Genomic DNA, 13,186 nt, shown 5'->3' with positions numbered 1-13,186 from the left:
ACCCAGTGGACAGTAGCTCTCCAGGAACAGGGTTATAGAGAAACCCAGTGGACAGTAGCTGTCCAGGAACAGGGTTATAGAGAAACCCAGTGGACAGTAGCTGTCCAGGAACAGGGTTATAGAGAAACCCAGTGGACAGTAGCTGTCCAGGAACAGGGTTATAGAGAAACCCAGTGGACAGTAGCTCTCCAGGAACAGGGTTATAGAGAAACCCACTGGACAGTAGCTCTCCAGGAACAGGGTTATAGAGAAACCCACTGGACAGTAGCCCAACAGGGTGGACAGTAGCTCTCCAGGAACAGGGTTATAGAGAAACCCACTGGACAGTAGCTCTCCAGGAACAGGGTTATAGAGAAACCCACTGGACAGTAGCTCTCCAGGAACAGGGTTATAGAGAAACCCACTGGACAGTAGCTCTCCAGGAACAGGGTTATAGAGAAACCCACTGGACAGTAGCTCTCCAGGGTTAACAGGGTAGCTCTCCAGGAACAGGGTTAGAGAAACCCAGTGGACAGTAGCTGTCCGGGAACAGGGTTATAGAGAAACCCAGTGGACAGTAGCTGTCCAGGAACAGGGTTATAGAGAAACCCAGTGGACAGTAGCTGTCCAGGAACAGGGTTATAGAGAAACCCAGTGGACAGTAGCTGTCCAGGAACAGGGTTATAGAGAAACCCAGTGGACAGTAGCTGTCCAGGAACAGGGTTATAGAGAAACCCAGTGGACAGTAGCTCTCCAGGAACAGGAACAGGGTGGACAGTAGCTCTCCAGGAACAGGGTTATAGAGAAACCCAGTGGACAGTAGCTCTCCAGGAACAGGGTTATAGAGAAACCCAGTGGACAGTAGCTCTCCAGGAACAGGGTTATAGAGAAACCCAGTGGACAGTAGCTCTCCAGGAACAGGGTTATAGAGAAACCCACTGGACAGTAGCTCTCCAGGAACAGGGTTATAGAGCTCTCCAGGAAACCCAGGACAGTGGGAACAGGGTTATAGCCCAGTGGACAGTAGCTCTCCAGGAACAGGGTTATAGAGAAACCCAGTGGACAGTAGCTCTCCAGGAACAGGGTTATAGAGAAACCCAGTGGACAGTAGCTCTCCAGGAACAGGGTTATAGAGAAACCCAGTGGACAGTAGCTCTCCAGGAACAGGGTTATAGAGAAACCCAGTGGACAGTAGCTCTCTCTCCAGGAACAGGGTTATGGACAGTAGCTCTCCAGGAACAGGGTTATAGAGAAACCCAGTGGACAGTAGCTCTCCAGGAACAGGGTTATAGAGAAACCCAGTGGACAGTAGCTCTCCGGGAACAGGGTTATAGAGAAACCCAGTGGACAGTAGCTCTCCGGGAACAGGGTTATAGAGAAACCCAGTGGACAGTAGCTCTCCGGGAACAGGGTTATAGAGAAACCCAGTGGACAGTAGCTCTCCAGGAACAGGGTTATAGAGAAACCCAGTGGACAGTAGCTCTCCAGGAACAGGGTTATAGAGAAACCCAGTGGACAGTAGCTCTCCAGGGAACAGGGTTATAGAAACCCAGTGGACAGTAGCTCTCAGGAACAGGGTTATAGGGTTATAGAAAACCCAGTGGACAGTAGCTCTCCGGGAACAGGGTTATAGAGAAACCCAGTGGACAGTAGCTCTCCGGGAACAGGGTTATAGAGAAACCCAGTGGACAGTAGCTCTCCAGGAACAGGGTTATAGAGAAACCCAGTGGACAGTAGCTCTCCAGGAACAGGGTTATAGAGAAACCCAGTGGACAGTAGCTCTCCAGGAACAGGGTTATAGAGAAACCCAGTGGACAGTAGCTCTCCAGGAACAGGGTTATAGAGAAACCCAGTGGACAGTAGCTCTCCAGGAACAGGGTTATAGAGAAACCCACTGGACAGTAGCTCTCCAGGAACAGGGTTATAGAGAAACCCACTGGACAGTAGCTCTCCAGGAACAGGGTTATAGAGAAACCCACTGGACAGTAGCTCTCCAGGAACAGGGTTATAGAGAAACCCACTGGACAGTAGCTCTCCGGGAACAGGGTTATAGAGAAACCCACTGGACAGTAGCTCTCCAGGAACAGGGTTGGAGAGGCATGATTTAGACTACATCATCAATACATTCATGATTGTCCTGCATCTCCCTCTAGTAAGAGAACACATGCAGTTTTATCCACCAGGACATTCAAGATCAGTTGCAGAGAAAAACACATGCATAAGATGTCGGAAAACAAGCAAATCATACCACAAGCCAAACGTCACAAGCTTGCACTTGTAGACTCCAGAACGTAGTAGAAAAACTAAATGTAGCTATTTATAGTTAACTATGTTTGACTTTTTTTTTTTAATTATTTTGACTATTCTATGACATACGGATGGCAGTTGCAAGATTGCATAACACACTGAGGTCTTGATAGTTAGGGCCGAAATGACCGCTTCTAAAAGATGGCAGCATATAATGATGTACAGGGTTTCCAAGCAGCATCACGTGATGAAAACACATTTACAGGTACCTTACATACTAATGTTTGGTTCAAGGATGGAAAACTCAGGCCTCATACTTGGGGCCTGACAAGGAAAACCTCCAGACCTAAGTCAAATGTTATATGGAGTTAGGCTTCTGGGGATTTTATTTGTCAGGAGTAAGTCCTAACCCTACACATTGGCCTAGCCAGGGATCTGCTATGCTTTAAGGGATGGAACAGAAAAATCACCTTCATCACACACAACCTTGGACAAAATTCTTTCACATTGATAGCTGCCCTTTCTTATTCAACTGCGAGCCAAAAGCAAGAGCATTACTGAACAGACTGCAGTAGTGCCATTAAGAATGAGGAAATGCATGTATGGCTTTATTCATGTACAGTTTAAAACAACCCCCTTTTTTCTGTTCATTCCAGCCTGTTGCGTCGTCTGAGCCCAGTTGTAGGCATTTCTTCTGGAATGTTCTGGGCTTGGCCTATGTCCTCAATGTTTGTCTCACAATAATCCTCCAAGGAGGGCATGTCCTCCTCCTCAGCGTCGGTCACTGAGTGCTCATCCTTGGATTCAGGGTGGTGCTGCTGGTGGACTGGCTCCTCCTCTTTCACCACACCACTTTGATCGTCTTCCGCAGGAGCAACCACCTCTGGCGAGGTGTCGCCGTGGGCTGCCAGAGACTCGATGAGGTCATCCAGGTTCCTCTCGCACTGCGGCTCTGAAAGACGGAAAAGGGAAATGTTGCGACCATACGCCATAGTCACCCCATTTCAGGATGGGTGTGTTTGAGTCATGATGTCAGTACTGCTCATGTGGATTATGTATGATGGGGTGTGTGACTCTTGCTGCCCAACTCATTTCCCCCAAGACAAATAAAGTTAATTTAATTTTGCACCCCCAAAAAAATTCCATACACATTTGTTCACTGTAAAATAAAAATATATAAAAAAAATAAAATAAAAAGAGTCAGAAAGTTACTTTTTGGAGCTGAATGCCAAACCATTCAGGAGAGAGCGGTGCTCCAACCTGGCCCATTTTTAGATACCATACCAAGAAAACCAGAGTAATATAAAATAGGGAACAAGACAGAGAACATTTAAAATTTGTATTTTTTTGTTGCAACGGAAAACAAAAGTTTACTTTTATCCAGGGGCCTCATTTATCAATTGTGCTGAATTTCAAACTAAATTCTGGGCACGTGGAGATCCTATAATTTGCATACGCAACAAATTGTGGAGGTGTTGGCAGAATGTTTTAATCTTTTTACAGTGACTTTTTTAAACTAAACAGGCGAGACCCAAACTCTGGCTGCGATTTCCGCAAGATTGACTGTCTATTTGAGAAATGTTAAACTAAGTGCTACAGCCCACACTGCTTCAACACAAAAGACCAACTGTTGTTCAATATTTTGTTCATCAATATCTCCTGCCTTGGTATAGGCTCAGAGATTAAATATGTTATGAGGTCACACTCCTGCACGGTAATACTCCATAGCCTACTGTTAAATACTTGAAATAGTCTAGGCTGCTGGTCTATTTCCTGTCAGGAAGCTTGACCTATTGAATGGTAAATATTTGTCGTATAGTAGCAGGAGTAAACCATTCATGTCAGAAAAGGACAGATGTCCTGTAATATGATTGATTTGCATAATAAACATACAAGCCCAGTGATCTCCTTACCAACGGAAAATCTGTTTTATCATTACGCTTTGTGTTTATCAGCATTGTTAGTAATTACAGTAATTCCGGTGTCACCAAGCAACGCAGCTTCCACAAAATTACAATATTTGCTTGCAATACAATTCTTCAACCACAAGAAGTTGTGTGGAGGCAGAGTCTGAGATGTTTGTGGAGATACATATTTGACCTCGACAGGAAACTGTGTAAATACCAACCATAGCGGGAAAACTTGTAGAACATAAGGTTTAGTCTTTTTTGTGTGTTCTTTTTTACAAACCTTTGATAAATGAAACCCAAAGTAGTTTTGTCTATATTCTTCCATTTGGTGCCTAATGAACATGTCCCAGCAGGAGGTGGGGCCACATACCTTCAATGTTAAGGGGTGGACAGTCCATGCCTCTCTTCTTCATCAGGTGGCGGATGGACTGGAGTTGGGACATGATCTCGTTCTTCTGTTCCTGGGCCACAGACTTGACACTGGAGAGGAGCGAAATGGCCAGGAGAGAGCGGGGTCACTGAGGACAGAACTCTGGGAAACGCAGTCCCTGACCGCTTGCCCTTCGTAGGTTCAGTTCATAGCTCCGGGGTGAAGTTTCTCTAGGTACAGATCTAGGATCAGCTTCCCCAATCCTAACCTTAACCATTAGTCGGGGAAATGCGAAACAGACTCAAAAATCGACGTCTAGGCCCTAGGGGCCACTTCACCCAACACCCAGTTGATACAGAAATGTGCGTCGGTAAGACACTATCTCCCATTTGGTGCCTGGTCAACACACCCCAGAGTCCCATTACCATAAACGCTCTTAGATTCAGCAGGGTCAAGTGTCAACAGTTTATCAAGACCATGCAACATCCCCTAATAACTGCTATTACTACCTGGTCAGGATAGACTGGTCTTAATCACGACAGACATGGGGTGTTATTTACAGAGTAATATTCCACAGAAACAGAAGACACACCGGAGCTCCGTGGTTTATGGGTCAGTTGGCTTACTTACCAACTTGTCAATGGGTCCAGTTGGGTCAGAATGGAGTTGAGCATCTTCTCTGTTTGCGCTAGCCGCTGCTCCAGCTCTGTAAGCTGATTCTCTATGGAAAGAGACAAAGCCACCATGTAAAACAAACAGCTGATTCTCTATAGAAAGAGACAAAGCCACCATGTAAAACAAACAGCTGATTCTCTATAGAAAGAGACAAAGCCACCATGTAAAACAAACAGCTGATTCTCTATAGAAAGAGACAAAGCCACCATGTAAAACAAACAGCTGATTCTCTATGGAGAGAGACAAAGCCACCATGTAAAACAAACAGCTGATTCTCTATAGAAAGAGACAAAGCCACCATGTAAAACAAACAGCTGATTCTCTATGGAGAGAGACAAAGCCACCATGTAAAACAAACAGCTGATTCTCTATGGAGAGAGACAAAGCCACCATGTAAAACAAACAGCTGATTCTCTATAGAGAGAGACAAAGCCACCATGTAAAACAAACAGCTGATTCTCTATGGAGAGAGACAAAGCCACCATGTAAAACAAACAGCTGATTCTCTATAGAGAGAGACAAAGCCACCATGTAAAACAAACAGCTGATTCTCTATAGAGAGAGACAAAGCCACCATGTAAAACAAACAGCTGATTCTCTATAGAAAGAGACAAAGCCACCATGTAAAACAAACAGCTGATTCTCTATGGAGAGAGACAAAGCCACCATGTAAAACAAACAGCTGATTCTCTATGGAGAGAGACAAAGCCACCATGTAAAACAAACAGCTGATTCTCTATGGAGAGAGACAAAGCCACCATGTAAAACAAACAGCTGATTCTCTATAGAGAGAGACAAAGCCACCATGTAAAACAAACAGCTGATTCTCTATGGAGAGAGACAAAGCCACCATGTAAAACAAACAGCTGATTCTCTATAGAAAGAGACAAAGCCACCATGTAAAACAAACAGCTGATTCTCTATGGAGAGAGACAAAGCCACCATGTAAAACAAACAGCTGATTCTCTATGGAGAGAGACAAAGCCACCATGTAAAACAAACAGCTGATTCTCTATGGAGAGAGACAAAGCCACCATGTAAAACAAACAGCTGATTCTCTATGGAGAGAGACAAAGCCACCATGTAAAACAAACAGCTGATTCTCTATAGAAAGAGACAAAGCCACCATGTAAAACAAACAGCTGATTCTCTATGGAGAGAGACAAAGCCACCATGTAAAACAAACAGCTGATTCTCTATAGAAAGAGACAAAGCCACCATGTAAAACAAACAGCTGATTCTCTATGGAGAGAGACAAAGCCACCATGTAAAACAAACAGCTGATTCTCTATAGAAAGAGACAAAGCCACCATGTAAAACAAACAGCTGATTCTCTATGGAGAGAGACAAAGCCACCATGTAAAACAAACAGCTGATTCTCTATAGAAAGTGAAAGCCACCATGTAAAACAAACAGCTGATTCTCTATAGAAAGAGACAAAGCCACCATGTAAAACAAACAGCTGATTCTCTATGGAGAGAGACAAAGCCACCATGTAAAACAAACAGCTGATTCTCTATGGAAAGTGAAAGCCACCCTGTAAAACCCTGTAAAAAAAGCATCTGCATGATGGGTAAGATGAACAAAGGTATGCAAACAGACCCTTGTGGCACACCACATGGACACAACACACCTGTCTCCTCCGACTTCTTGGGACCTTTGGCATCCTTGTTCTTTTGGGCTTGGGAGTCATCTGCAGACTTGATCTTAGAGAGAAGGGAGATATCAAAAGTCTGAGCCGTATGTGTGTTTAGTCCACTCAGGCTCAGACTGACAGTATTACCATAGTTCACCACAATCACGTTTGCTCTGATTAGCAATCTACTCCAATCCAGCTCTCTCTCTCTGTCTGTGTAGGCATTTGCACGCATGCCTGTTTAGATATCCCCAAGCAACCCCATCACAATCATCACTGCTACAATATTTTTCAGTGGTGGAATTCCTGCTCCAGCCTATACCTTCAGAAATTTGTACGCTGCAAAGAGGCCGACTCCGATGGCGTAGAGCGGCATCAGCGTGAACACGTAGCCCTTGTTGCTGTTGGTTTTGTATTTGTCACCCTTCATCTCCTGCTCCATCATCACCTTCATCTGCTGCATGTTCTCCAGGGTCTGTGCTTTGCTCATGGAGCCAGCAGTGTTCTTGTTGACCGGCTGCCCTCTCACTGCACCTGGTCCTGGACCCGCTGAGAAATAACATGAGAGAATTAGAAGACAATGGTGATGATTATGTTGATGAACAGGCCTATTCATGACATTTGTCTTATTGCGAAATCCTTAAGAGGCTACGATATTGCATACTTTTGCAAATAGACATATCTTGTTTTAAATACGTTTGACAATTTTGAACATAGTAAAACGTTAGGCTACTAAACAAATATACCATGGCAGGAGCAAAACATTGCATAGGCTAGGCCTACACAATATGACGGTGCAGTCCCATTGCCAATTCAAAAACTATTTTAAAATGCATGCTACCTTTTCTGTTGTAGCGTGCATCAAAACCTCTTGTTTCCTTCGCTCCGGATCCTACGCCGAACATTCTAGGGAACACCACAAACGCAAACAACACCGCCGTAAATGCGACCACCACTTGCTGGGACGATGAGAAAACCATTTCCTTCTGCACCGTAAAGCACCAGAACAGCGACGAAAACAACCGGAGCCTTTGGTCCAGACGTGCAACACCGAACCTTTAGCGTTTCTAGGCTATTACGCAGAAGGGAAACTGACTCATTGCCATTTCAAGCTGAAAACCACGTAAATCTTGTGCTGACTATTGAGGTAAATATGAACCGTGCTGACTGAGGATAAACAGCTGCTTCTTCTTTTTCTTCGTCGTCATCTTCTTCAGGATTTGGTTGACGGATCGCATCCAACTTCTAGGTCTATACACCGCCACCTATTGTACTGGAGTGTGAGGCCAGTCACGGTCTATCTATTCGGATACAAATATATATGCAACATGTAAAGTGTTGGTCCCATGTTTCATGAGCTGAAATAAGATCCCAGAAATGTTCCATAAGCACAAAAAGTTTCTCAAATTTTGTGCACACATTTGTTTAAAACTCTGTTAGTGAACAGAGGAGGGGTTTCTCCTTTGCCAAGATAATCCATCCACCCGACAGGTATGGCATATCAATAAGCTGATTAAACAACATGATCAATACACTAGTGCACCTTGTGCTGGGGAAAATAAAAGGCCACTCTAAAATGTGCTGTTTTGTCACACAAAACATGCCACAAATGTCTCAAGTTTTGAGGGAGTGTGCAATTGGCATGCTGACTGCGGGAATGTCCACCAGAGATGTTGCCAGATAATTGAAAGTAAATTTCTCTACCATAAGTCGCCTCCAACATCGTTTTAGAGAATTTGTCAGTATGTCCAACCGGCCTCACAACTGCAGACCATGTGTATGGCGTCGTGTGGGTGAGGGGTTTGTGGATGTTGTTAACAAAGTGCACCATGGTGAAGGTGGGGTGAAGGTATGGACAGGCTTAAGCTTAAGCAATGGCATTTTATCGATTGCAATTTTGATGCACAGAGGTACCGTGACGAGATCCTGAGGCCCATTGTCGCACTGCTGTAAATTACTTAAGTAAAAATACTTTAAAGTATTACTTAAGTAGTTTTGGGGGGGTATCTGTACTTTACTATTTATATTTTTACTTAACTACATTTCTAAAGAAATGTACTTTTTACTCCATACATTTTCCCTGACACCCAAAAGTACTCGTTACATTTTGAATGCTTAGCAGGACAGGAAAGGGGTCCAATTCACACGCTTATCAAGAGAACCTCCCTAGTCATCCCTACTGCTCTGATCTGGCGGACTTACTGAACACACTTCATTTGTAAATGATGTCTGAGTGTTGGAGTGTGCCCCTGGCTTCCAGGAAATAAAAATAACACTAACGGTGCCGTATGCTAATTATAAGGAATTTGAAATCATTTGTACTTTTACTTTTGATAATTAAGTATATTTTAGCAATTACATTTACTTTTGATTCTTAAGTATATTTAAAACCAAATGCTTTTAAAAGCTTTTACTCAAGTAGTATTTTACTGGGTGACTCACTCTAACTTGAGTCATTTTCTATTAAGGTATCTTTACTTTTACTCAAGTATGTCAATTGGGTAGGTTTTCCACCAGTGTATTACCATGCCATTCATCTGCTGCCATCACCTCATCATCACAATCATCACAGCATCACACTGCACGGACCCATATCACAAGGATCAGTACACAATTCCTGGAAGCTGAACTTCACACAGCCATTGAAGAGGAGTTGGACAACATTCCACAGGCCACAATCAACATCCTGATCAACTCGATGCGAATGAGATGTGTTGTGCTGCATGAGGCAAATTGTGGTCACAACAGATTGGTTCTCTGATCCACGCCCATGGCTTTAAAACAAAAGGTATCTGTGACCAACAGATGCATGTCTGTATCCCCAGTCATGTGAAATCCATAGATTAGGGCCTAATTTATTTATTTCAATTGACTGATTTCCTTATATGAACTGTAACTCAGTAAAATCTTGGAAATCATTGCACGGTGCGTTATTATTTAAAAAATATTATTACCTTCAGTAGTCCTCTTCCTCTAAGAAAGTGAAATATAGCCCGAGACACCACCACCTACACTCATGAAAAACACACTGCCCCATTCCACTACTTTGACCCTATCTGCTGGTGCACTATGGCCTGGGAGGATGGACAGCACCCCTCAACACACCCTGGAACAAAGACACAGAGCAGGGGTTGATTTCGGGCTTAGGGAGGTCAGTATGGGATTGATGCTCAAGCCTCCATTTCCTAACAATTCTATCCACGGGTGCCTGCTGGGATAATTACACTTTACAGAGTGGGTAGTTCTTACCGTGAAGACTGACTCACTTCTCCCGAGGCGAGTTCTAGGCCATAGAGGGATCTGCCTGCTTCCTTCTACCACATTAGGTAAGTTTGCTCCCTTCTTGTGACCACCCCAACATACATGTGTCCCATGTTCCCCGGCTAACCTCTCAGTTCTTCTCCCAAAGGACAGTCCTGTGGTCTTCCTTCGCCTAGTAGGTTGTTTCTCATTACCTCTCTGCATAAAGTATAAAAACCCACATTCAAACTCCGTCCTTCTCATAAGCTCAACCTGACTCCCGAACAGTTCAGTGGTTGATGTAGGCTTTCTAAACACTAAAACCTGGGTTCCTGGCCTCTTACTCTGATTTCCAATTTTTCTCACCATTTGTATCCATTTGTTGTTTTCCTCAGATCACCCAGGGGGACCTGTGGCTGCGCCAACAAGGAGACCCATGGAAAGGACGATGAGGAAAACAAACCACCAGACCCGGTGTAGTCTCTGCCTCCTAGTTACAGAACCTCAGTGTGAGTGTGAAATGATGTCTCCTTCTTCTGCACTTTGGCTAGAGCCTTCTTTTTCATCTTTCTTTCCGGCCTTTTGGTCTGGGCCCTCTGCTTCTGTCCAGTCGCTCATCCATGGCTTCCACTTTGGGAGATGCTTGCAGTGGGAGAGATGATGCCAGCAGGACCTCTCTGCTACCCGGATTGAAGTCGGTGTTGCCATGGTCACCTGGAAGGGTCCCATCCATCTTGGCTGGTTCCATTTTATTTTATGGACTCGTAGTTCCACCCAGTCTCCTACGCAGATGGTCAGAGCATCTGGATCCTTTACCTGAGATTGGTTCTGCTGCTTTCCTAGTGTGAGAGTGGAGAAAACTGACAATAGAAGTTAATTCTTTCATGTACTCAATGTGATCACACTGTGCCTCAGTTATGTCTGTCGGTCAGTCATAGGTCTCACCCCTGGGGTGTTCATTGGTCGTCTTGTTAACATTTCATAAGGTGTACACCCAATACCTTTGTTAAGGCTGCTGCGCATTTTCATAAGGACAATTCCTGTGGAATGGAATAGTTTGGCAAGGGAGCCTTTCAGGGTCTGATTAGCCCTCTCAGTAACTCCTGTTACTCACCGGTTGTTAGATGGACACGAACTTCTGGTCAACACCCATCATTTTGGCCACTTGGGCAACCACATCTCCTATGAGATGGGTGCCATTGTCTGCAGACAAAACCTCAAGCACTCCGAACCTGGTTATGATTTCCCTGACTAGCAATTTTGCAACTGTTCGCGCAACACAATTGGTAGTGAGAAATGTTTCCACCCACCTGGTGAACCTGTCAATTATCACCAGGCAGTATCTCTTTCTTTGTTTTCACTCTACCATGTCTATGAAATTCATAGCAAGGTGGACAAAAGGTCCTTTTGGAGTGGGGAACTTCCCTGGTTGTAGTGGAGTTCCCTTGTCTGTTATATAACAAACATGTCACACAACGGTAAATTAACTGTTTTACGTGCTGATTCAAATCCGGGCAAAACCATTGGGCCGAAATCTTCTCCTTCATATCCCCCCTTGACGAATGGCCCACTCCATGAGCCAATCGGCAAATAGTAGAGATCATGGTTGATGGTAAACAGGGCATGTCAGACAAAAGATGCAGCCATAAGCCAGACCTAGGACAAAGAGCACACCCTCTCTCCCTCCACACTTGGTGATTGAGAATATCAGACTGCTGTTGTTTCTCAAGATCATTCGTTTCAGATGACACAAATAGAATGCATGTGTGTGACAACGGAAAGCAGCCAATTTGGCCGCCTCATCAGCTATGCTGTTACCAATACTAGCATATGTGACACATGCAACCGCTGTGTCAGATTTTAAAAAAACTTCACAGAAAAAGCAAACCATACAATAATCTGAGTACAGCGCTCAGACAACAAATCAAGAGCCATGCAGATATCTGCCATGTTGGAGTCAACAGAAGTCAGAAATAGCATTATAAATATTCACTTCCCTTTGATGATCTTCATCAGAATGCACTCCCAGGAATCTCAGCTCCACAATAAATGTTCGATTTGTTCGATAAAGTCCATCATTTATGTCCAAATAACTCCTTTTGTTAGGACGTTCAGTTCACAAATCCAAACTCACGACATGCAGGCAGGTCCAGGCGAAAGTTCAGAAGAAAAGTCATATTACAGTTCGTAGAAACATGTGAGACGATGTATAGAATCAATCTTTATGATGTTTTTATCATAAATCTTATAATAATGTTCCAACCGGAGAATTCCTTTGTCTGTAGAATTGCAATGGAACGCAAGCTAACTTTCACGTGAAAGCGCGTCACCAGCTCATGGCACTATGGCAGACCACTGACTCATTCAGCTCCCATTACCCCCTCCTTTATAGTAGAAGCATCAAACAAGGTTCTAAACACTGTTGACATCTAGTGGAAGCCTTAGGAAGTGCAATATGACCCCACAGACACTGTATATTCGATAGGCTAAGACTTGAAAAACAACAAACTTCAGATTTCTCACTTCCTGGCCTCACCTCCTGGTTACACTAGTGACCATATACCCCGCGCATGCTGCAAAGGCGGAGGTGTTGCTAACATTTACGAAATAAAATTTGAGTTTTCATCATTTGAGCTTCTAGTCATGAAATCTATGCAGCCTACTCAATCACTTTTTATAACTACTGTTTACAGGCCTCCTGGGCCATATACAGCGTTCCTCACTGAGTTCCCTGAATTCCTATCGGACCTTGTAGTCATAGCAGATAATATTCCAATTTTTGGTGATTTTAATATTCACATGGAAAAGTCCACAGACCCATTCCAAAAGGCTATCGGAGCCATCATCGACTCAGTGCGTTTTATCCAACATGTCTCTGGACCTACTCACTGTCACAGTCATACTCTGGACCTAATTTTGTCCCATGGAATAAATGTTGTGGATCTTAATGTTTTTCCTCATAATCCTGGACTATCGGACCACCATTTTATTACGTTTGCAATCGCAACAAATAATCTTCTCAGACACCAACCAAGGAGCATCAAAAGTCGTGTTAAAAATTCTCAGACAACCCAAAGATTCCTTCATGCCCTTCCAGACTCCCTCTGCCTACCCAAGGAAGTCAGAGGA

At 44.0% G+C, this 13,186-nt stretch overlaps 1 protein-coding gene across 1 annotated transcript; it reads right to left on the bottom strand.

Moving 5' to 3' along the window:
* Nucleotides 1-2,287: 2,287 nt before the first annotated feature.
* On the bottom strand, nucleotides 2,288-8,046 carry ccdc107 (coiled-coil domain containing 107). The gene is made up of 6 exons (XM_042318050.1): nucleotides 7,659-8,046; nucleotides 7,140-7,366; nucleotides 6,815-6,887; nucleotides 5,137-5,227; nucleotides 4,507-4,616; nucleotides 2,288-3,178 (listed from the first exon to the last, which is right to left on the bottom strand). Exons 1-6 carry the CDS (start codon nucleotides 7,795-7,797, stop codon nucleotides 2,874-2,876), a joined length of 945 nt encoding a protein of 314 aa, XP_042173984.1. The 5' UTR covers nucleotides 7,798-8,046; the 3' UTR covers nucleotides 2,288-2,873.
* Nucleotides 8,047-13,186: the final 5,140 nt, after the last annotated feature.

This window comes from Oncorhynchus tshawytscha, unplaced genomic scaffold (assembly GCF_018296145.1).
Source record: "Oncorhynchus tshawytscha isolate Ot180627B unplaced genomic scaffold, Otsh_v2.0 Un_scaffold_10343_pilon_pilon, whole genome shotgun sequence".
NCBI classification, from domain to species: domain Eukaryota; kingdom Metazoa; phylum Chordata; class Actinopteri; order Salmoniformes; family Salmonidae; genus Oncorhynchus; species Oncorhynchus tshawytscha.
This window is presented reverse-complemented; position numbering and strand designations above follow the sequence as displayed.

Bases quoted from the DNA above. Each gene is read 5' to 3' on its own strand.
- ccdc107 (XM_042318050.1), bottom strand. From the start codon at position 7,797: ATGGTTTTCTCATCGTCCCAGCAAGTGGTGGTCGCATTTACGGCGGTG. The intron at 5,228-6,814 runs GTGTGTTGTGTC...CTCTTTCCATAG, and splicing joins CAAGAAGTCGGAGGAGACAG to AGAATCAGCTTACAGAGCTG. The intron at 4,617-5,136 runs GTAAGTAAGCCA...GCTCCTCTCCAG, and splicing joins CTGGACCCATTGACAAGTTG to TGTCAAGTCTGTGGCCCAGG.